Source organism: Bactrocera tryoni, unplaced genomic scaffold (assembly GCF_016617805.1).
Source record: "Bactrocera tryoni isolate S06 unplaced genomic scaffold, CSIRO_BtryS06_freeze2 scaffold_11, whole genome shotgun sequence".
NCBI lineage: Eukaryota > Metazoa > Arthropoda > Insecta > Diptera > Tephritidae > Bactrocera > Bactrocera tryoni.
The window spans coordinates 15,038,177-15,063,883 of NW_024395824.1; the positions used below are offsets into that span (position 1 = coordinate 15,038,177).

At 42.9% G+C, this 25,707-nt stretch overlaps 1 protein-coding gene across 1 annotated transcript in view; it reads left to right on the plus strand.

The window, feature by feature from the left end:
• The window catches only part of LOC120779531 (ankyrin-3), a 107,176-nt gene that overhangs the window by 54,022 nt on the left and 27,447 nt on the right, over window positions 1–25,707 (plus strand). The window contains exons 3-5 of the mRNA XM_040111877.1: window positions 5,421–5,528; window positions 18,621–18,917; window positions 19,278–21,146. Coding sequence (XP_039967811.1) covers window positions 5,421–5,528; window positions 18,621–18,917; window positions 19,278–21,146 — 2,274 coding nt within the window. The remainder of the gene's footprint in view (window positions 1–5,420; window positions 5,529–18,620; window positions 18,918–19,277; window positions 21,147–25,707) is intronic.

The following is a 25,707-nucleotide window of genomic DNA, read 5'->3' on the forward strand; positions in this document are numbered from 1 at the left end:
GTAGAAAATCGTTCTGCTGTCTGTTGTGATTGCAGCTTCTCGACGTCAAACCTTCCTTGTGTTTGTTGACGTGCGTTTTTTGCAGCACACAGAGGTGGGTGCAAATCTTGGCTGCAACAAGATAGTGGTCCGAGACGATGTTAGGACCTCGGAGCACACGCACGTCTAGAACACTGGAGACGTGTCTTCCGTCTATCACAACATGACCGATTTGGCTTGAAGTCGATCAGCCTCAACCCATTTAGGGATGTTTCATCTTGGAGGCTGAATTTATCGACCGTTGTGCCGAAGATACCTTCTTTGCCAACCCTAGAATTAAAGTCGCCAAGCTCGAATTCGACATCGTGGCGGGGGCAGCTCTCATAGGCGCGCTCCAAGCGTGTTCCATCGGGGCGTGAGCTCAAACCTCGCTTTGATGCGGATTGCGGCTAGACGTTCATTCACCGGAGGTAATGATAGCGCTCGGCGACGGAGTCTCTCTTCCACCACGAATCCAACACCAAACTTGCGCTGCTTTATATGGCCACTGTAGTAAATGTCACAAGGACCTACTCGTCTCTGTCCTTGTCCCGTCCATCGCATTTCTTGGACGGCGGTGATGTCAGCCTTTATTTTCACGAGGACATCAACCAGCTGGGCAGCGGCACCTTCCCAATTAAGGGACCGGACATTCCAGGTGCATGCCCTTAATTCGTAGTCCTTATTTCGTTTGCCATCGTCGTAATCAAAAGGGGGTCTTTCATCCGAGAAAGCAACAATCCTTTCATTGGGGGGTTTTTGTACGTGGCGGGTCCCAAACACAACGCACAGCCCTGCGGAGAAGATGTTTCGCCTTCTCACTTTAGCTCGCCTTCAAACGGATGTTCTTAGGCTACCCAGAGGATACTTGGTCTAAGACCGGAAGTCGTGAGCTGCTTGAGCCATATGTAAAAGAATCGTTTCTGGACACTCCCAAGTGAATGGCGATCAGAGAACTGACCTCACTTGCGTGAACTTCTACACATGACTCCATCCTGCATAGACCCATACAACACGAAATATCTCCTGTCATCAAGCATACAGTCAACACGTCACTGTTGACAGATATAACGTTAAAGTCGTGGATAATTAATATATCTTGAGGCCACAATCAATCAGAATCGCTCCTGCCAGACAGTCGAAAAGTAAAGTCTCTCTCGACGAAAAAAGATCAAAATCTACCCTCATCATTTGCGCACTATATGGTGGACAGACATGGGCAATGACATCATCTTATGAGTCAGCCTTAGGAGAAAGCTTTTGCATAAGATTTATGGCCTTTGCGCATTGGCAACGGCGAATACCGCACTCGATGGAACGATGAGCTGTACAAGATATACGAGGCTAGGTCATTGTGTTCGTTTGGAAGACAACACTTCTTCTTCTTCTTAATTGGCGTAGACACCGCTTACGCGATTATAGCCGAGTTAAGAACAGCGCGCCAGTCGTTTCTTCTTTTCGCTACGTGGCGCCAATTGGATATTCCAAGCGAAGTCAGGTCCTTCTCCACTTGGTCCTTCCAACGGAGTGGAGGTCTTCCTCTTTCTCTGCTTCCACCGGCGGGTACTGCGTCGAATACTTTCAGAGCTGGAGTGTTTTCATCCATCCGGATAACATTACCTAGCCAGCGTAGCCGCTGTTTTTTAATTCGCTGAACTATGTCGATGTCGTCGTATATCTCGTACAGCTCATCGTTCCATCGAATGCGATATTCGCCGTGGCCAATGCGCACTAATAAATCTTTCGCAGAATTTTTCTCTCGAAAACTCGTAACGTCGACTCATCGGTTGTTGTCATCGCCCAAGCCTCTGCACCATACAGCAGGACGGGAATTATGAGCGACTTATAGAGTTTAGCTTTTGTTCGTCGAGTGAGGACTTTACTTTTCAGTTGCCTACTCAGTCCAAAGTAGGTGCTACTTGCAAGAGCAATCCTGCGTTGGATTTCCAGGCTGACATTGTCGGTGGTGTTAATGCTGGTTCCTAAATAGACGAAATTATCTACAACTTCAAAGTTATGACTGTCAACAGTGACGTGAGAGCCAAGTCGCGAGTGAGACAACTGTTTGTTTTATGACTGGAGATATTTCGTTTTGCCCTCGTTCACTGCCAGACCCATTTTCTGTGCTTCCTTGTCCAGCCTGGAGAAAGAACTAACGGCGCGGGTGTTGAGGCCGATGATATCAATATCATCGGCATACGCCAGTAGCTGTACACTCTTATAGAAGATGGTACCTTCTCTATTTAGTTCTACAGCTCGAAGTATTTTCTCCAGAAGCAGGTTGAAAAAATCGCACGATAGGGAGTCGCCTTGTCTGAAACCTCGTTTGGTATCGAACGGCTCGGAGAGGTCCTTCCCGATCCTGACGGAGCTTTTGGTGTTACTCAACGTCAGTTTACACAGCCGTATTAGTTTTGCGGGGATACCAAATTCAGACATCGCGGCATAAAGGCAGCTCCTTTTCGTGCTGTCGAAAGCAGCTTTGAAATCGACGAAGAGGTGGTGTGTGTCGATTCTTCTTTCACGGGTCTTTTCCATGATTTGGCGCATGGTGAATATCTGGTCGGTTGTTGATTTGCCAGGTCTGAAGCCACACTGATAATGTCCAATCAGTTTGTTGACGGTGGGCTTTAATCTTTCACACAATACTCTCGATAGAACCTTATATGCGATGTTGAGGAGGTTAATCCCACGGTCGTTGGCGAAGATTGTGGGGTCTCCTTTTTTATGGATTGGGCATAGCACTCTTAAATTCCAATCGTTGGGCATGCTTTCGTCCGACCATATGTTACAAAGAAGCTGATGCATGCTCCTTATCAGTTCTTCACCGCCGTGTTTGAATAGCTCGGCCGGAACGTCTGCTCCATCGTCATCGATTGGGAAATCGGGTTCGCCTTCTCCTGGCGTTGTGCGTTCACTACCATTCAGCAGGCAGGAGAAGTGTTCCCTCCATAATTTAAGTATGCTCTGGGCATCGGTCACTAGATCAACTTTTGGAGGTTCTACAAGAGTATGCTCCGGTCTTGAAACCTTCTGTAAGCCGCCGCATTTTTTCGTAGAATTTTCGAGCATTACCCCTGTCGGCCAGCTCATCAAGCTTTCCGTACTCACGCATTTCAGCCTCTTTCTTTTTCTGTCTACAAATGCGTCTCGCTTCCCTTTTCAACTTTCGGTATCTATCCCATCCCGCACGTGTTGTGGTCGATCGTAACGTTGCGAGGTAGGCGGCCTGTTTCTCTTACTTACACTTAAGCTTGCAAAGTTATCGATCGGGCTCCCGCCAGTGGAAGCAGAGGAGGACCTCCACTTCGTTTGAGAGATCAGGTGGAGTAGGATCTGGTACCCTGATATCTGGAATTGTCGCCAAATAGGGGAAAGAATAAATGACTGGCTACCTGTTGCTAACTATAACCACGTAAGCGGTGTCTACGTCAGTAAAAAAAAAAGATATCAAGAAGATCTCCTTCAGTCTGTTGAAAAAATTGTGTAAATTGTATCTTTTATGCATAATTCAAACTTCTGATATTTTAAAATTCCTTTTATTTTTAAAATGACTTTCTATATAATGATTAAAAGCTTTTTTGTGAACGACATCTTTCAATTAATTATTTAAAGGAATAAGCCCAGTCTCTTAACTTTTTAGTAATGAAGTATACTATATTTTTCAAAATTGGCAAATGTGTTTTAACTCTGATCGAATCTATATCATGCATTTTTGGTATAACGGGTTTTTCAATAGGGGCGGTACCAAAATAGACCGATAGGGACAGCAAACGACGCCATATATTTTCCGTGCTTTAGACATTTTTGTAGAGTAAGGTTTGCCATTTCATCATGAAAAGAGTCAAAATTATTAAAACTTACTACAGAAATTCGGACTCAGTGGGCTCAACTATAAGAGCGGGTTTTTCAATAAGAGCGCTACAAAAAATTTTTTTTTAGTAAAACAAAAAAGGTTTGGGATATCAATGAAATTCTTTATTTCCGTGAAAGTACCATTTCATTCCGAAAAAATTACGGTTTGGTGTAGTGACGCGGTCGCGTCGTTGGGACGTACTACTTCCGTGATGATCGTGAACCGCTACCGCGCAATGATAACCGAATATTATTTGCCCGAATTAGACGATATGGACTAGGACAATATGTGGTTACAACAGGACAGCGCCACAAGCCACAAAGCGAATGTCACAATCGAATTATTGAAAACCAAGTTTGATGAACGAAATGACCCAGTGCGATTTAACGCCGTAAGACTATTTCCTGCGTAACTACGTAAAGTCTATGGTCTATGCCAACAAGCCAGTGACGATTGATGAACTTCGTACGAATATCGAAAAGAAATTGTTTAGTATCTGCCGATTTATGCTAGAAAACCGCCGAAAATTGTGTTCAGCGTTTGGATTTTGCAAGTGTGCCTGGTGGCCATACATAATGGCATCGAACGTACTTTCACATGATTAAATAATTTCATTATATTCCAAACCATTTTTGTTTTATTTAAGAAAAACTCTTGTAGCGTTCTTATTGAAAATAAACCGTTATCTTCATTATTTAATAGCCTTTCTACCTGATTCCCCTTTAATAGAACTCATACAGGGTTCGTCCGGAAAGTAATAGGATTGTTTTTTTCCGTCGCGACTGTACCCGCACCGATTGGATTCGGTAGCGGGCGTTCCTAGCTAACGAGCGAGCGACTGGTCAGTTGTCTCTAAACACTTGGGGGAATCAGGGCAAACATTTTCGCACGACGTGTTTCTGTGAGTGGTGCAAGCCAAAACTGCAGCGTTTGTTAGAGCAGAGGTACGCCATTAAATTCTGTGTAAAACTCGGCCCGGGAGAGAAGAGGCCTTATCAAAAAAAAACAAAAATTGTAACGGGTACGTTTTTCATTAACATCCATGACGGCTTGAAGGCAGCGTAGTTGCATGCTTTCTACCAGTTTTTTTTACAATATTTTGTGTCGGTTCTATTACGGTACTATTTTCATATGCAAATCAGACGAATGATGTGAAGGAATGTAATGTAAAATTTTTGTTTTTTTTTTCGAACCAATCAGATTAATTTTTGAACCGTCCGTGAATAATACCAAGAAAAATATAATGTTACTGAAAATTTCTAATAAATAACCTTAATATATAAACTAGCCGAAGCATCATTCTCAATATTTTTTGCTTGGCAAAATTCAACGCATTGTATTTAATTTTTGATATCTAAATGGCTTTCGCCTGTCAGCTCGACTATGCATGGTTTTGGGTTTGAATTAAAAATGAAAATTTAATTTTTAAACCCAACATCAGGATATTTTTGAATTTAAAAGTTCGCTACCCTGATATTTTTCCAATATGATTGGCTATCATGTGGAAAATTATTAACACGTCTATTAATCTATTGCTTTTTTACAGAGTGAAGCTATTATCTCATTTCTTCGGGCTGCGCGGAGTGGTGATTTGGGAAAAGTATTAGAGTTTTTGGAATCAGCGCAAATCACAGATATTAACGCTTGTAACGCTGTAAGTATAACGGTCTTTCGTATTGTTTATAAGAATATTTATTTTGAACGCTAAAAATGGGTTCTACGAAATCAGATTTCTGAAAACGATTCTGAAGCAATATAATATATTATTTATCTTACACAATCATATCCTTAGATTCGCCGTCACAGAGAACAAGGAGAAAATTTAGTTTTGTGAGACTGACTTCAGAGAAGGGATCGCGTAAATCGGCGATATGTATGGATTTTTTCTTTGTTAAAGTATTTATATACTTGGGGTACTCACAATGTGTCATAATGCATCGTAAAATCATAAATTTTTATACTGGTTTAAAAAATTTGTTGTTGGATTGCATACTATAAAGTAAGTTAACGCAAATACAACTCTGAACGCTATGTTTTCGGATCGTTATAACTTATAACTCTATGAGACTATGTGAAACTTCTAACTATATATATATGTATATTATTAGACCTAAACCCGCTCGTTTTGAAATAGGGATTGGCAACATATCTTTATTACGTTATTGTCAATAATATCGTGCACTCATTGCAAATTACAATTGGAATTTTTATTTCATTTTATTTTTTCACTATAGATATTCCGTTATTTGTTTATGTTATGTGTACGTCTGGTTTGTTTCTTATGAATGCCTGTTCGTCGTTCGCCCATCATCTGACAAAGTAGCTGCTAGCCTGGTAATGCATCTGCCAATGCGATTTTCTGATCGATTCGATTGTCCAAAAAAACCGGTTGTTCATTAAGGGGCTATATTTTCGTGATTTTTTTTAAAAGAAAGTACTAGATTGAATGTTTCGACGTTCTATGGACGTAATAAAGTATATTTTTAGCTATATTAAAAAAAAAAAAAATTTTACAAAAATATTGAAAAATAACGGAGTAATGTGCTGTCTGCGGAAGTGCCAAAAAAAAAAGTGCCTCAACTGCTGGCATGATTCCGGTCGATTGAGTAGCTGAAACAAAAAAATTCAAAATGTTTATTAAACTTAAATATATTTTCTATACAATGGACTACGATCTTTGAAAAATATCCAAAATTAAGAAAATGGCGCCATTTTGAAAAAAAAATCGTTTTTTTACGAAAAAAATTGTCGTTTTTTTAATGCCAAATTGACAATTTTCAGCCAATCAAAAAGATCGTAGTCTATTGTATAGCAAATGTATTCAACTATATCCAGTTTTAATTTGAAGTCGATCGGTTAATTTCTCGTTGAGTTTTTATAATGTCAGCAAATTTGAAAAATGTCGTTTCGAGAAAAATGCCTTTAAAGTTTTCACTTGATATATGTTTGCACCTCTGAGCGGTCGCTATTTAGAACGCTGCCATTCAAAAACTATTTAAAATACGACCTCGCCGATTTCACAGGATATTTTTGAATATATGTATAAGCTACCGAAAAAAGCAAAAAAAAAAAAATTTTTTTTGAAAGTGTCACACTGGTATAGCCCCTTAATAACAATCAGTATAATCCGTTTACACATGTACATTGCGGAACTCCGTCCTAAATTCCTAGTCGAAGCAGCTGTTTTAGCAAATTAGCGACACCTTACGCCATGCCGATCGCGGGGATCCCCGAATAAGGGATCTCAATTTGGAGATTCGGTGATTGGAAAATCAACATAAGTGGACGAAATGGATAGACTTGAAGTCCTGCAACCTCTCCACCGGTGAGAGTAAGTTTTGGTCTACTGTCAAGGCTTTGTCTGATCCGAAAAGACATGATGACCGAGTTTAGGTTCAATTCACTGGCCATACCTTTTCGGACCCGAAGAAGCGCGTTAGTTATTTTAGCCGACAATTTACACTGCACCCTTCGGTAGACAAAGCCAAAAGATGTTACCCGACGGCTGCGCAAAATACCAAAAGACTGCGCACCACTTTCACCGATGAGGAGGTTAAATATATATAATACATAATTGCTTGGATTCCGATCCTCTGGTTGACGATTTATAGTTTAAAGTATTTACTTGGCTTTGATTCTTACAACTTTCAAAAGTATAAAATGTTCGGTTGCACTCGAGCTTAGCCCTTACTTGTATAACTCATATATAATAAGGTTAACAGGGTAACAGTGCGAAAATGGACGAAATCGAACAACCACCTTTGAACTTAAGTACCTATACTTGACTTCTTACCGCAAATGTCGGTCAGTTTGAGAGATATATAATTGATATTCTGGAATAATCTTTTCCTGACCATGGTATGTCTATGTGTCAAAAATTTATTGAATCGTGTCACTATTTCCCTTAGATCCCATATACATAACACAACGTTTTTTGAACTTCCAGGTGACTTAGTACCGCATATATTGGTCAACATGTGAGCTACATATATCAACGAAACTGATAGTGATGATGATGACAGTGTGTTTTACTCATAACAATGTACCTTTGTGCCTAAAATGGATAAAATTGAGCGAAAACTTGTTGTGGCGCCCATATAATAAACATATAACTTCCGTGTGACTTTAGTCCTTATGATTGGGAATAGTATGTGAGGTACATTAATGAATCTCTGGAAACATTTTATTATTATGTGTCGTTTTAATAATGTGTATAATTGGCAAAAATATACATACAAAATCGAATCGATACCACCTCCAATACCCATATACTAGAAATGCATAATGATTTTAATTTTTTTTAGAAACCTTATGTGTTGTTTACCGGTTATTCAATCCCGTTAGGATGGTAAGGATTATCCAAGTTGTCGTCGACGTCATCTAACGAGAGGCCCAAGAAACGTGCAGTTTCGAGGGGTTCGGACCAAAGGGAAGACGGTGTCAGATGAGTGGGGTTGGCGGGCGGGGCATGCAAAGAGGTGGCCATTGTCATGCGGAGACTCATTGTACGCAAGACATATGTTAGATATTTCGGGGTCTATTCTGGACAAGCAGAAGTTCAATCTGCTACAATATCCAGAAAAAAGCTGCGCAAGAGTCATTCTCGTTTCTCACTTCAAGTCAAGCTCTTCGCCTGCAATGGGTAGTGATTTGACTCCAAGAACGCCATTCACTGGAAGGGAGTCGGTGAAGGATCGATGTCGTCGATGTAATTGACGAAAGACCTCTAGATGTTCTTAGGAGTCGGTTCCGTCCCAAGCAAGTGGCTGCAAGGGTGATTTCTGCGAAAACATTACAGCAGGATGTGCTTGGAGAGAAGTTCATTATGCTCCTTATTGATTGATTGATTAATATGAGGAATGCACCGCGACCTTTGGTCTATTGTGCCCTCTCCTAACTCACGTAGACTCACCCAGCCCCAGCGCATCGATGAAGTTCAATATTCTACCGGGTGCTAGTGAGGCGATGCGATCCCTATCCGGAAACATTGATCCGAGGGCCTGAGTCCTGCGTCTACAGACTGCTGTGCAGTCAATCAGCAGGTGCTCCGGGGTTTCAGGCTCCAAGTCGCAGAACCGGCAGTTAATGCAAGAGGATAGGCCCATGTTGTACAGGTGCCTATTCAACTTACAGTGGCCTTTATACCATGCGACCAGTAGCCTGAGTTTGTTCCTGGGGAGGTTTATTATAACCTTGAATCTGCTTAGATTGTATCCTCCCATTAGCAGCTTGGCATGTCTCATACCACGCTTTTGCCGCCAATGCTCCTCTCTGCCCACTCCTTCTTCCCTGCGAAGTAGCTCCTTTATGGTATGTGGACCTACCCCAATAAAGGGTTCTGGTCCCACCATCTTGGTGGAGGCTGCTGAGCGGGCTAGCTCATCCGCCAGTTCATTACCGGCTATACCTCTGTGACCAGGCACCCAGATTAGGTGTACCTTGTTACGTTCTGCAAGGCTGTTCAGCCTCTCCCTGCACTCCTGCACTAATAGCGATCTGATTTCGTAAGAAGAGATCGCTTTTAGCGCCGCTTGACTATCGCTGAGAATGGCAATTCTCTCATTGCGATAGTTGCTATGGAGGTTTATTTCTATACACCGACTTATGGCAAAAACTTTTGCCTGGAAAATGCTTGGGAACTCTCCCATGGGTATGGAGAGCTTAGTGCGTCGGCCCGCGATCCCCGCACCGATTCCCTCCGACATTTTCGAGCCGTCGGTGTACCACCTTAGCGTGCTATTCCTCAGCATCAGTTCGAGATTGGAATCATTCCACTCGTCTTTGCTGCCGAGGGTGACTTTAAACTTCCTCTTGAAGTTAACTGTTTTGGTAGTGCTGTCCCTCGGGAGGAGGGCTGATGGTACATCGCCACTTATCTTTTCAATCCTCTGGGACGAGATTACCCTACCTTTGCCCCACCCTCTGCCGTTATTTGCAGAATTGTGTGCTCAGCTGCCTGACCGATAACCAAATGAAGCGGAGTAAGCTCCGTCAGAACCTCCAGTGCTGCCGTTGGACAGGTGCGCATTGCGCCCGTCATGCAGACACAGGCTAGCCGCTGCAGCTTCGATAGCTTGGTCTTAACCGAAGTCTGCAACGCTATTGGGGCCCAGGCCACCGCCCCGTATGTGATTATTGGTCGCACTATCATGGTATACAACCATCTGAGGATCCTTGGCTTACAGCCCCAGGACTTGCCCGCCAGCCGGTTGCACACCATTAAAGCTTTTGTTGCCTTGACCAGGGTCAGGTTTACATGCTGATTCCACCGCAAAGTAGAATCTAGCATCAAACCTAGGTATTTGACACTGCCGGTCATTCCTATCTCTCTGCCCCCAAGTGTAAGATTCCTGAGACCGGGTAAGGACCTGCGTCTCGTAAACGGGACTACGGTCGTCTTGGAGATATTGATGTTTAATTCAACCTCTTTACACCACGTCTTCGCCAGGTTTAGACCTCTTTGTATTAGGTCACAGAGAGTGTCTTCGTATATGCCTCTTGCTATAATTACAATGTCGTCCGCATACCCTTGGCAGCGGATCCCATTGTTCGTTAGCAGTACTAACAGGTCGTCTACAACTAGACTCCATAGCAAGGGTGATAACACACCTCCCTGTGGGCAGCCTCTTGTTGTGCCAAGACGAATCCTCTTTTCACCTACTGTGGTCTCAGCAACTCTGGTACGCAATACAGATTCAATCCATCTGCGCACCGGTGCTGCCACATTCCTTTTCTCCAGTGCCTTGGCTACACTTTTATGAGTGTTGTCAAAGGCATCTTCGATGTCCAAGAACGCGCAAAGCATCACCTCTCCATGCTCCAGTGAACTCTCTATTTCAGAGGTTATCTGGTACAGAGCAGTGTTAGTGGATCTACCCACTCTGTAGGCGTGCTGAGCCGCATGCAGGGGTGCTCTCTTCAGCACTGTCGACCTTATTTCATGGTCCACGATCTTCTCCATGGTTTTTAGTAGGAAGGACGTTAGACTGATTGGCCTAAAGGATTTTTCCAATGAGTAGTCCTTCCTACCAACCTTGGGTATGAAGATCACCTTCGATGTCCTCCATACCTCAGGGATGTATGCCAATGCGAGACTCTCCCTCAGCAGCCGAATCAGGTGAGGCAGTAAATGCTGCTCCCCCTGTTGAAACGGCGCTGGAAAGATACCATCCACTCCCGGAGACTTGAATCTCTCAAACGAGGCCATTGCCCACCTGATCGAGTCCGCCGTTTACAACTGCTTGGCTATCCTCCAATCGTCGCGGGATGGCCTGTGTTCGATCACATGTAGACACTGGTCTTCCCGAACCGTCTCCGGGAAGTGCGCCCGCAGAAGCTCCGTCGCTCTGTCCTCTGCGCTGGTCGTGAATGTCCCATCACCTCTTTTGATTGCTACTACTGCGTCGTTTGTGCCAGGGCTTTATGCAGCCGGGCCGCTTCTGGTGTGGAGGAGACATTTTCGCAGAATCTCCTGAAGCTAGCCTGCTTTGCAGATCTGATCTCCTTATTGTATAAAGTGAGATAGTTCCTGTATTCCTCCCAGACCCCCGTTTCGCTTTGTTGAATAGGCTGCGTACTCTCTTCCGGAGGTCTGATAGTTTCCTTGATTACCAGGGGCTGTTTCGCCTGTCTGTGGTCACTTGTAGGGGGCAGCTGCCATGATAAGCGTTAATGACAGAATCGTTTAGCTTAGATAGCCTAATCTCCAAGCCTGGGCCTGGCACGCTGTTATCAGTCTGCTCCCCCCTGCCCAATTTCTCACCTAGTATATCCCTGAAGGCATCCCAGTTCGCCTTCTGAGGGTTGTGTCTGGGGGGGGGAGTTTCCTGACCTCTGCCTTTAGCGTGAACCTTAAAATCCTGTGGTCTGACATGGAGGGCTCCGTAGAGACTCTCCATTGCGAGACCAAACCATTTGCAGGCTCATTGCTCAAGGTGAGGTCCAGCACCTCCCTCCTGTTCATAGTTATGAATGTGGGTTCACACCCTACATTCTCAATTGCTAAATTACTGCCTACAACATATTCTAACAGGGACTCACCTCTCACGTTGCAGTCGGTGCTGCCCCATTCTGTGTGGTGAGCGTTCGCATCGCAGCCGATGATGAGGGGAGATTGTGCAGTCTGCAGTGCTCTACCAGCCTTTCCACCGCCTCCGGGGGTGCCGTTGCTGCCTCTCCCGGAAAGTATGCTGAGGCCAGGACGAAGTCAGTGGTCGTTTCTGGCCCTGCCTGTCCGGACTTGCTACCGCAGGGCTGCTCCGACAACTCGTCCACCTCCATTCTAGTTTCCTCCGGGGCGGACTCCGGCACTGCCTGGTTATCGACGCCCCTGTCCTCTAGAGTCGCAGGCGTTTTGGCTTCCTTGCTCGCGGTGTCAGCAGGCTTGTAGGGCCGCATGACGACCGTGCTATACCTGTAGAACAGGCGGAAGCTCGCGGCCCGGACATACTTGTACGACTCGTCGTTGATGTATAGGTGTAACCTCCATCCCTCAATGTCGCCTAGCTTCTCCTTCTTACTGCCTGCAACACACCAGGACGAGATACTTAGTCCCCGGTTTTGGTTCCTCACCAGGTTCAAGGCGTGTTCGTAGGTCCTGTCCCCGCTCCGAGGGAGGAACATCGTCATGCTGTGCATGATTGGCACATCTTCCACCCTCTTCACGCAGAGGACAGGGCCCGTCCAGCTTCCCAGCCTTGGAGCGTGCTTCCTCAGCCAGTCGGCGGCGACTCGTCCTGAAGTCGATGCCCAGGAAGGACGCCGTGTAGTCCTCTCCTTAACTGGGAGCATAAGCGTCTCACTATGTAGATATTCAATGGGAGACATCAAGAGGCATCCTGTCGTAATCCAGAGTGCAGTGTTCTGACAAGTCTGAAGCTTCTTAATCTGCGTTCCACTGCATCCAGGTGACCATATTGGTGCGACGTAGTTGAAGACCGGCCGGCCGATTGCCTTGTAAGTTGCCAACAACGTTTCTTGGTCTTTTCCCCATGTGCTGCCGACTAACGACTTGAGGATTTTGTTGCGGCTCTGTACCTTGGCGATAATCGCGGTCGGATGAGGAGTGAAGGAGCATAGACTATCGAAAGCTACACCTGAAATCTTAGGGTTATTGACAGTCGAAATCTTGACGCCGCGTTGACTGCAATATTAAGCTCAAGTCTGTACTCCTTCGTCCAGTTCGTGAATATGGCTCCTGGGGTTTTGGTGGGGAAGAATGTTAGGTTCCGTGCAGAGTAGAAGCGAGAAAGATTAGAGATAGCGGTCTTCCTTTGAACACATGCCATCGATTCTATTGCCCGACGGCAATATCGTGCAATCATCAGCGTAAGAGGCGGGATTCCCACTCTTCCGACTTTCCACACATGGTGTATTTGAAGAGTGGTCAGCAATTCCCACTACAGCCGGTTTGGCTGTTTTTTCGGCGATCTAACCCCGTTTGGATAGGTGAGTACTAATTTAAATTTGTCGTCGCAAGAGCAACGCCTTGCAGCCGGGTTGTTCCGTATCTTCGTGACTCGTGTGGGCATTGAGGCCAATCCTGGCCCAGTGAAATTTTTCTGCTGCACTTGCGCCAATAGGCTTCATCCAAACTTCACCTTTGGATGGAGCCATCATAAGACATGCTCAGGACTTTAGACACATAGGGAGTGGACTACGAGATACGTGGCCCTATGTTGCCAAGGCACTATTGCGACATTAGCCTCTCCGGCAGTGTAATCTGCACCCAGGTCAAGCATTGCGCCGGCACTCATCCCGAGTGGCGAACAGAGGACCACCACGGTCCACAGGACCTCAAACAGCTACATAACTCTCATTCTGCCTTGTCCTTCCCCAAACCTTCCTCCAGCTCCAATCCTCATGCGAGAACCACTCAACAACTCCTGGTTCATCGCTCAGTCTGGTCCGCTCGTCAGACCGTTATACGTCGAAACGTCACATTAGTCAAGTGCAATTCATGCACTGGCTGGTTTCACTTCCCGGCGTGGTTCGTACATTTCCTCATACTGCTGGAGTTTGCCCCCGCAACATTTAACAGTGGCGTCGCCAAACAACACCACAGTGCGACAACCGCCACTGCGGGTTTTACAACTGCAATAAACACCACCCACACGCCAATCCCTCAGCCCCAGGATCACCCATAGACACCCGCGACAAACCCGAATACTACAATTCAACTGCAACAAGCACCATCCACACGCCTCTCCCTCACTCCCAAGATTAGCCATGGACACCCGCGTCAAACCTGAATACTACAATTCAACTGCAACGAACTCCAGAGTAAGATCGAGGAGATAGTTGCACTCATGAATCGGGAACGCGCATCGATAGCTGCAGTCCAAGAAATCAAGCTAAAAAGCCGCTCAGATCTTGAGTTGTGCCGGTTTCAACGTTTTATGAAGGATCGTGAGCGAGATAATGGTGGAGGCCTAGCCTTCATATTGCCCAACACGGTGCAAAATCGTCTAATCGATGAAGACATCGAACGCAGGGATACTTTGGCATTCCTGCCCGTCAAATGATCGTATGGGGATGGAGCTGGGGGAACACATTGACGGTTCGACATTCTGTACAATGAACGGCGAAGCCCCCGCCAGAGTTATGAGCACCTGTAATAGCTCGCCCGATATTACCATTGCTAGGGGCGGTCTGATAAATATCATAACCTGGCGACCTATTCTAACTCTCGCATCAGACCACCTTCCCATAATTATCTCGATCGAGAAACCTCCCGATTTTGTTTCTGTGGACAACCGTACCTTCGTTAACTTCAACAAAGCTAATGGGTCGGCTTCACAAAATTTACTGAGAACACCTTAAATGCCTTACTCATTCCTAAGGACGTATTCGATGGCGAACGTCAATTCCGAACGGTACTACCAATACCATCTATATGATTTCTAGTCAGCTCCGACCTTTAAAAGATACGTATACAAATTTAGTAACTAAGCAACTATTAGTTAATGAGATATAGCATTTTGGGTGAATCATCTTGTGTTAGTTTACATAAAATGGATCAAATAGCATTTCGTGGGGGAAAAATACCATTGAAAAATAGGGTTCAATATGGGCTCTGCACCAGAGAAACCAACCGTTGAAAAGAGTTTTGCTAAGTTGGAAAGAGGCGAAGTAACCAAAGTTGGTGCCACGAAAGTTCATAATCCAAGAAAAACAACGAATTGGGGATTCTGAGAAGTGTTGGAGTGGTCCTTAATCGTAATAAAACCGAATTTGTCCGTCGGTATGTGACAACAGAAACATGTCCTCCTCATTTCACACTGGAGTCCAATCGACTGACAGCCTAGCGGATTGCACATGATGAACCGGTCCGCAAGCGTGGAAGACGAAAAAGTCGGCTGTCAAGGTTATGACATCAGTCTTTTGGGATGCACGTGGTATAATATTTATAAAACTGATTGCTGAGCCAGTTATGATCCATTGTACTGTGTATTTGGTTGCAGTTCTTTCTACCACTCCCAATATTCGCAGTTATTCCGCTATTTTTTACGTAAGATTCCGCGTTTAGGTTGTTATGAATGCATTTGCGTCTGCAAGAAAATATTTTATTCCGATGGAGAAATGGCGCCCAATTCCTACGTACAATATTGAAGAGTAAAAGACATGTTGCCTGTCGTTAAGTCGGGGCCGCAGGAGGTGCACATCCAAACAACGTTGAACTCGTAGTTTGAAGTAAATATAGTTTGTATATTTTAGTTTAATAGAATTATGCTAAGAAATATTCTGGCAATAAGCAAGCTGTATTTTTTAGTTCGTAATTGTTGTTTAATGTACTTAGTTTAAGTAGGTATGTAAATACCCCAGTCTTATAACTTATATTTTTTTCTTGATTTGTAATTAAAATATCTAAAAATTAAACAACGAAATTATATTTAAATATAGATTTCTTAATTGAAATATTTATATGTAAAAAAAAAAATATATCAATACAAGTACATATATTTTTATTTATAAATTCAATTGTCGAATTGTATTTTCGCCAATTGTCCCATTCGGCCGAAATTTAAAATTGTAGTTGCCTTAAGTTGTCATTTAGCTTGAAATATTCATAAATTTTGCTTCTTGCGTACACACTCGATTTTCATATTAAGGCATACATCTTTTCTTGTTATTCGATGTAGTACTAGTACATTTAATCTTTTAGCTACGACTTCTATGGCTAATTTTATAGATTAATATTTCATAAATATTTTTAGGACTAGGATATTTTTGACATTTTTGTGTACGTAATTATGACTCTCAAACATAAATCACAACTTTCACAGAGCTCTAAAAGATCTCCAGACGTGAATATTGCCAGATAGCAAGAATCTGCTTATAATGCTTTACAGCGCAGACGCGAGCAAGGAGCATGTCAGGCAGAAGTTAGAGCTAGAGAAACGTCTGCACAAGCTGATGGACAGTAAAATGCTACCCGCATAGCTTATCACTGTGCATCAGAGACACCTGAAGAGGGAAATTTTCAGCGCCGAGAAAGCGCTCAGCTTATGGTCACTCATCGGTGCACTCAAACACCTGATATAAAAATTTCTCTACGCCGAGAACAAGTCCATCTAATTGGTAATCAGCATGCTTCTAAATAAGACAAAATGCTCGACGACTTGAGGGAGATTTTACTTTAATATCCCTCTAACTAATACAAATAAAAAAGTAACCACCATGGACTTATTCCATATAATGGTTCGTGAAAACCGCTACGCTGTAGGCCACTACTATATCAGTTTTCCGTAAAAAGCCCCAAAAGGTAGACGTACTCTTAATATTAATCTGAGAGGCACCGCGGAAAGTGTGTCCGTGGACAATAGCTGGGGGGTTCCATATTCACCGCTGCTTTGCAAATTTTTTTAACTTTCACATAAGTCTGGTTTACAGTTCCGTGCAGATTATCAAATAAATACATAAATAAGGGCAGTGACCATGCCGTGGTAATACCCGTGAAATGTGTTGGCCTGGTATGATGCCCTGGGTAGAATTTATATCCATTTATTTTATCTATATACGCTCTAACACGCTTTGACATTGAAAAGACATTGTTTTCCAATACCATGATCCGATCGATGAGAAAATTCTTAACGAAGTAGGTACTGAAACTTATGAGGTTAAAATTTTTGCGAGTTTTGGGAATTTACTGCTCGATTTCACTATGCCTACCCCGAAAAGAATTAAATAGCTGTAAACTCTTTTTGATACTGTGTTTTAAGAATTTAAGTCGTCGAAACAGAGCCCCTGTTACTTGCGGAGCAAAGGAAAATTTTTAATACAATAACAAACCGCGTAGCTAGCAGACATAGGCGTGTTTTTTTCCGTGAAATACAAGGGGACATCAGAAAAACTTTCTTGCTGAATTTGCTTCTGGCACAGTTGCACAAAGACAACGTGGTTGGGCTGTCCGTTGCATCCTCCGGAATAGCCGCAACCTTGGTACGTGGTGACAGGACCGCATACTCAGTATCATTTAGTGGTACAAATCGAATATGTAGGAGAAATGCACAATAATCCTGGGGCTGTAAGCCTAGTATCATAAGGTGGCTGTATATGATAATCGTAAGGCTTATTGTCACTTATGAAGCGGTTGCTTGGGCATCGCACGTAACGCAATCTATCGAAACGGCAAAGCGTGCGTCCGCGCTTCAGGGGCAATACGCATATGCCCAACCGCAGACTTGAATTCTTCCTGGAGCGCACACCGCTCTATCTAGTGATCAAACAAGTAACGAAGTATACCATCCTGCTCATGGCAACAGAGGTGGATGGTTATGTGAGGATAATTTCGTCTCAACAATTGAAAGACTTAGGAGAAGACATGCCACAAACATTTGAAGGCATTGATGCAGGCATTGCGGGACCGCATACCTAGCTTTTCATACCAATGGCGTGTTTTCCGAGCATCTTTTAAGCAGAGGTGCTATAAGTCAGTGTGCAGAAATTAATCTCCAACGCCACTATCGTAACCAGCGCAACGCTATACTCAGTGATAGCTAAGCGGCACTAAAAGCAATTTAAACCTATGAGATCAAATTCGCTATTAATGGAGAATTGTGTAAAAATGCTGAACCGCCTGCCGTGTACACTTGATCAGGGTGCCGGGTCATAAAGGGATAGCATGCAACGTGCTGGCCGACGAACTCGCCCGCTCTGCTACGGTTTCTAGGATGATGGGGCCAGAACTATGTTTCACATAGAAGATAGTGGATATTGAATGGCACTGGCCGTTGGCAAGAGAAATGCGCCATACCAATCTGCTATTGGCAGGTAACAACCTAACAAGATTTGAAGATATGATCAGCTTCCCTCGAGTAAATTTTCATTTTCTTGTCGCTCTCTATACTGGGCACTGTAGGCTCAAGATACAACTGCCCAACAAGTACATGGCCTCTTGTGCAAACTGCTGGTTTTGCAACATGGAACCGGAAATTCCAGAACACTTGATTATAGGTTGCTAAGCAATTTGTGGAAGCAGGCTCAAGGCATTTGCTTCCATCTACGTGAACAGGGATCACATCACCTCCATTGGGCACTGACTGCTGGGCCTTTGTGGCTATATGTGATAGAAGAAAGGAAAACAATAGGCTAAACTTGTTTTTAACTTTTTAGTTTGAAGTGTCGAAAACCGATAAGCATTTCTAAAGCTGATCGCTTCTCAGACTAATGAGAATTAATGACCGTTTACCAAAATTCTTTAATTCCACTATATAAAAGGTAATTACAAGTTTTTTTCTCATTGTAGAATGGCTTAAATGCGCTCCATTTAGCAGCTAAAGATGGTTATGTCGATATCGTGAGTGAACTGCTACGACGTGGCATTAAGGTAGATAATGCCACAAAAAAGGGTAATACAGCATTACATATTGCGTCATTGGCCGGCCAAAAAGAAGTCATTAAATTACTGAACCAGTATAATGCAAATGTTAATGTCCAATCATTAAATGGTTTTACGCCCCTTTATATGGCAGCCCAAGAAAATCACGATGCTTGCGTTCGTTTTCTATTATCAAAAGGAGCGAACCCATCACTCGCCACTGAGGTAAGTCTGAAAATATTTCCTTAAAACGAAGCGCATTAATTTAAGTACCCGATAAATGAAAATACTTTATGTTTCATACATATCTAAAGACAACCGAATGTGTTAGACACTACTTAAAAAATAATTACTTCGGCTAACGGAAGCTGTAATACCCTTTATCTCTGGGTGTATCTCTTTATAAAACTCTATGTATAACCTAAACGGATCCGGATTTTTATCCGGCCAAGGACTATCAACTCGGCACCATGCCTTGAAGTTACTTCAGGAATGTTTTTTGCTCCTACAACAATACCATATTCTTTAGTTTATACATACATTCGAATTGTTCCAATTATTCCTATATTATTGTCTTTTTTTTAGGATGGATTTACGCCACTGGCTGTTGCCATGCAACAAGGTCACGATAAAGTAGTTGCTGTTCTTTTGGAGTGCGATGTTCGTGGAAAAGTTCGTTTGCCAGCATTACATATTGCAGCTAAGAAGAATGATATGAGTACCGCTGGTTTATTATTGCAGAGAGAGATCAATCCGGATATTGTGTCTAAATCGGGATTTACACCATTGCATATCGCAGCACACTATGGCAACGTGCATATTGCTAATTTACTGATCGACCATGGAGCCGATGTAAATTTTACGGCGAAGCATAATATAACGCCTTTACACGTTGCCTGCAAGTGGGGTAAAACTAATATTCTGGATTTATTACTGTCAAAACATGCAAATATTAATGCTACTACGCGTGATGGTCTTACACCACTTCATTGCGCAGCCCGTTCGGGTCATGTCAATGTCCTTGAGATATTACTTGCGAATAAATCTCCCATACTTTCGAAGACAAAAAATGGGCTTGCTCCACTTCACATGGCAGCGCAAGGTGAACACGACGAAGCAGCTCAACTATTGTTGGCGCATAAAGCGCCTGTTGACGAAGTAACCGTTGACTATTTAACTGCTTTGCATGTTGCAGCCCATTGTGGTCATACGCGCGTTGCCAAACTTTTACTGAATTATAACGCCGATGTCAATGCTCGCGCTCTTAATGGGTTTACTCCGTTACATATCGCTTGTAAAAAAAATCGCATCAACGTCGTTGAACTACTATTGAAACATGGTGCAGTCATCAGTGCCAAAACGGAATCGGGTCTGACGCCATTACATGTTGCTAGTTTTATGGGTTGCATGAACATTGTCATATATCTATTGCAACATGATGCTTTACCCGATGCACCAACTGTTCGAGGAGAGACGCCACTACATTTAGCCGCTAGGGCGAATCAAACAGATATTATACGAATTTTACTTAGAAATGGTGCACAAGTTGATGCACGGGCCCGAGAAGGTCAAACACCACTTCATGTAGCCGCACGTTTAGGAAATATTGACATAATTATGCTAATGTTGCAACATGGTGCTAGCGTTGATGCTTTAACAAAGGACATGTATACGCCATTGCATATTGCAGCGAAAGAGGGACAAGAAGAGGTTGTTCAATTACTGGTCGAAAACAATGCGGAATTAAATTCAGTTACTAAAAAAGGATTTACCCCACTGCATTTAGCAGCTAAATATGGTAAGGGCAAAGTTGTGGCCTTACTATTACAGCGTGGTGCTAAAATGAACTGCCAAGGCAAGAACGATGTAACGCCTTTACACGTGGCGACACATTTCGATCACCCGAAAGTTGTATTTTTACTACTTGAGCGAGGGGCTTCTCCTTTGCTTTGTGCTAAAAATGGACACAGCCCCTTGCATATTGCAGCTAAGAAAAAAGAAATGGAAATAGCGCAGAAACTACTGCAACATGGTGCAGATCCTGATTGTCTCAGCAAATCCGGCTTTTCACCGTTGCATTTAGCGGCACAGGAAGGTCATGTTGATGTGGTGAATTTATTGTTGGAGTATGGAGTTAACGCCAATGTTCAAGCCAAAAATGGTTTAACACCGCTGCATTTGTGTGCTCAAGAAGATAAAACTGATATAGCACAAATACTCATTGATCATCAGGCTAATATATCCGAGCGTACCAAAGCCGGATACACTCCTTTACATATAGCAGCACATTATGGTCAAATAAAGATGGTAAAATTTTTACTAGAAAATGATGCTAATATCGAAATGAGTACTAATGTGGGTTATACGCCATTACATCAAGCAGCACAGCAGGGCCACATAATAGTCATCAATTTACTATTGCGGCATAAGGCTAATCCAAATGCCGTTACTGACGTAAGTACATGTATTGGCAAAACAATTAACTCAAGTGACATAATTTAGCTTTAACTGTTTAATATGTGTTAATTCATTTTCCCCTATTACCCTATTAGGGTGTACTACTCAAGAAATACAGAATTTTACAATTTGGTGTAATCAAACATTTCTTAATGGAAAAAATTCCAATTCTTAGCAATTTATTTTATTTTATAAATGTAAAATCTTAGAACTAAAGTTTCGACTTGACTTGACAAAAATTGAAAATGAGAAATTAATACTTTTAACAGTAATGGATGTTTGTGTTGATCCAGTTGGCGCCCAAGCTCTGCTGCGGTGATCGAAGTCGATTAGCCACAACCCATTTGGGGATGTTTCATCGTGGAGGGTGAATTTACCGACCGTTGTGCTAAATATACCTTCCTTGTTCACCCTGGCGGTAAAGTCGCCAAGCACCATTTTGATATCACGGCGAGGGCAGCTCTCGTATGTGCGTTTCAAGTGCTTATATAAGATATCTTTGGTCACATCGTCCTCTTCTGTCGGGGCGTGAGCGCAAATCAGCGATATGTTGAAGAGCATCTTTTCATTGGGCGTGTTCTTTACGTGGCGGATCCCAAACCCAGCGCACAGCCTTGGTGAGGGATGTTTCGCCTTGTCAATTTAACTCGCCTTTAATCGGACGTTTTTTGGCTACCCAGAGGATACTTGGTCTAAGACCGGCAGTCATGAGTTGCATGAGCCATATATAAACGAGTCGTTTCTGACCACTTCCAAGTGAATGACGCTTAAAGAACTTTCCTCACTTACATACACTTCTACACATGGAAAAGGATTTGTATACTTTTTTTCACAAACAATTAATTGGCAAACTGTATATAAAAGAAAGTAATGTTAGAAACACTATTTAAATATAAACAAAGAACTGCTGAACCGATTTGGGCCAAATTTGTTGAGAAGGTTGCTCAGAACGCGCGGATATTGGATTATTTTTATCTCTTTGTATTATTTTTTCAAAAAAAATTATAAAGACAACAACACATAGCTAGTGCAAAAGTACAGTAATTTTGGTTCGTATACATAGTATATAGATCATACGGGGTCTAATTGAATCCGTTTCGATCGAAAAACTTGACAATTCGATCGAAAATTATTATTGAAACCGTTTCGAAAATATTCGTCGAAATCTATCCGTTGATGAGTGAACGGCGTAAATTGATTTGTAAGTATTTATGTACAAAAAATAGCTGAGGACGCATTAAATTATGTTTTAGTTGTGTGATTTAGAGAAAATGAACAAAAACACATCAACAAAAACTAGTTTATATAATGATGTTTGTAAGGAAGCTTTTTTTCTGGCCCTGCTTTTTATTGTTTGCTGAGGTAAACTAGGCGTGTCCAGGGTTCGTTACAATAAATTTGTAAACAGGGGGTCTCTTTGCGGATCGTAATTTATTAAGCTTTGTATAATAATTTTACTTATAGTTACAATTTGTGTTTAAATACTGTCTCCCGCGTTGTAATGACGTCGCCCGAGTGGCAGGGTAACGTTTCTGTGTGGCCCGTTAGTGCAATACTGTTTCCCGCTCTGCTGCTCTCTTTGGTTCTAGGCGCCGTTCTGCTCGTTGCTACGACGACGATGCTCGACTACTTCTGCCCGCGCACGTGCAGGCTTCGATGACGATGTACTGCGGCGTTTGCTGACACTCGTGTGAATAATGAAATGTCCTGTTGAATAACTCACCATAGCCGCGCAAAGACCCCTACCACGTTAGCGACCGCAATGTTAAGGGTTCAGTTGGTCAGAGGATCAGCTCACTACCAAGCTCACCCTAACGAAGCGCACCAAGACTAGCCAGAGGATCAACTCACTGCGTAGTCTGCTGGCGGACGTGTGTACGCTGTCACAGGTTCTGATCATCAGCCATCTAACATTTCGCCAAGCCTGTGCTGCGTGGTAGTACATTCGCAACATGTTCCGCTGGGATGCCGTGTGTTGCTGGCAGTGGCATGGTTTTACAGCTGCATATGCATGCTTGTTGTTGTTTCGTCTGCATGTCTGATTTCTCCGTCTTCTTGTGTTTCTAGAAGAGAATGGTTTTCCCGTTGTATTATGAATAATAGAGTGTGCCTTTATGAGTTGTGTGGACTAAATTCTGTATAGATATTTAGTTCTCACATAAGTCGGCTGGCAAGGTTATGACATCAGTCTTTTGGGATGCACGTGGTATAATATTCATCGACTGATTACTGAGCCAGTTATAATTCATTGCACTGTGTAATCGGCCGGTGACTTTGGCACAACGTGAATTTCGTCGCATATTTCCTGGCCGTCCGACGTCTTCTGGGGAAACACTGTGACATTTAGCCGATCACCTCGAAGAGACTGGCACAACACGAGATGCTGCCAGGCGTGGCAGACCCCGGAGTAACCGTTCTGCAGAGAATATTGCTGCTGTTGCCGAGGATGTCATGGAAGCGCCGTCGACATCAACCAGACGACGTGCCACGCAAATGGGTATCAGTCGACGGTGTTTATAGCGAATTTTGGTACAAGATTTGAAGATGTTTCCGTACAAAGTCCAGACGGTGCATCAGCTGTTAACATACGCTCAAGCCATCCTAAATCACCACCAAGAGGAAAATGATTTTTCATCACAAATAATCATGAGTGATGAGGCTTATTTCCATCTTAGCGGGTACGTAAATAAGCAAAATTTACGCTTCTGGGGCACTGAAAATCCGCGTGTAACCCACGAAGAGCCATTACAGCCGCTCAAAGTCACTGCACTATATGTGCTATTTTCGCTGGAGGAGTCATCGCACCTTTTTTCTGCAAAGACGTCGCGGGCCAAACGATTACTGTGAGTGGTGAGCGCTGCAGAGCAATGATCAACGAATTCTTTTTGCCGCAACTTGATGAATTGGGATTGGTAAACATGTGGTTCCAAAAGGACGGTGCAACGGCACACTCTGCACTGTATTTCCCGGGCGCCTAATCTCCCGTTTTGGCGATTTGTACTGGTCAGCACGATCGCCTGTTTTGACTGCTCAAGACTTCCTTTTGTGGGGCTTTTTGAAGTCGCGGACTTATGTCAACAAGCCTCAGACTCTTGCAGCTCTTAAAGACAATATCCGCCAAGAATGTGAGGACCTATCGCCGGAAGTTCTGGCCAAAGTGATGGAAAATGCCATAAAAAGGGCTCAAATGACAATCAACTGTGGCGGCAGCCATTTACATGATATATTTTCGACTTGATGGAAAGAAATTTAAAAGACCAAATAAAAATAATCCACAAGCAGAATCAAAGTTTTTCATTTTTACAAAATTACAGCCAAAAAACATAGGAAGGTTATTTTCACTTCACTTCATCGTTTCCGTTTAAATATTCCTCGCCAGAGAACTCCAATAATAAACGCATCCGATCGCTGCTAAATTCAAAGTGCTGTAGGGAAAACAGCGGCTCCGCCGCAAACGCTGCGTCCTGCAGTTTTTAAATCTGTAATATCTTCGAAAATATTCATTTAAATCAGATGCTGTAAAAGGCCATATATGAAATCAACAATGTATATAAGGTATTTAATGGGATAAGGATTAATACTGTTTTGGTTAAAATCGCTTGGAAAAATAGCCATTAATTGTCGTAAAAAGTAAATGACAAAAAAATGTTATTGTGGGATATCCATAAGAGATAGATATCTTGTTAACATTTCGTAAAAGTTTTAAGACAATTGGATAACTACAATCGATGTTATCGATCACAAAGCGACAGCAGCTTTTGCTCGTAAAATGCATTTTGAACAAAGAGCAAATATTAAGTTTTGTTTTAAATTTGGAGAAAATACTGAAACATTTTAAATGATTGAACAAGTTTATGGTGATCAGTGCCTATCCCGTAGTAATGCGCGTGAGTGGTTTAAGCGATTCCAAGAAGGTCGTGAGGACCTCTCAGTGATTACCCAAAACAATATTGAAAAAGTGCGGGAATTTATTAAGAATGAGCCGAAATCTTCTTTGGGTTACATGAAAATAGAGTTAAATATTTCCAAAGACTACATTCATCGCATTTTGATAGATAAATTGGGTCCACGGAAGGTGTCTTCCAAGTTTGATCCGCACAAATTGACTGGTACCTGTTGCACGATAATGCGCCGTGTCATCGGTCGACGCTTGTCACTGATTTTTTGACAAAAAATTCCATATTAACCATTAATCACTCACCTGATCTGGCTCCCTGTGATTTTTACCTATTTGGAAAACTTCATTTGCCCATGAAAGGACACTGGTTTCAGGACATTTCAGCTATCCGAAAGACGACGACCGATATTCTCAAAAGCATTCCGAAAAATGACCTTAAACACTCATTTGAAATGCTAATTGACCGGGCTAAACGCTGTATCGAAACACAAGGAAACTACTTTGAATAAAAAAAATATAACTTTTGAAAAAGATTAATTTTTCGTTGTTTTTTTTTAACAGTCCTGTTTCTTTTGCGACAGACCTTGTATGTACAATACTTAGTATATTATTTTGATAAATCTGGTTGGGTTCAGCCTGCGTTTGGAGCGTAAGCGGAAA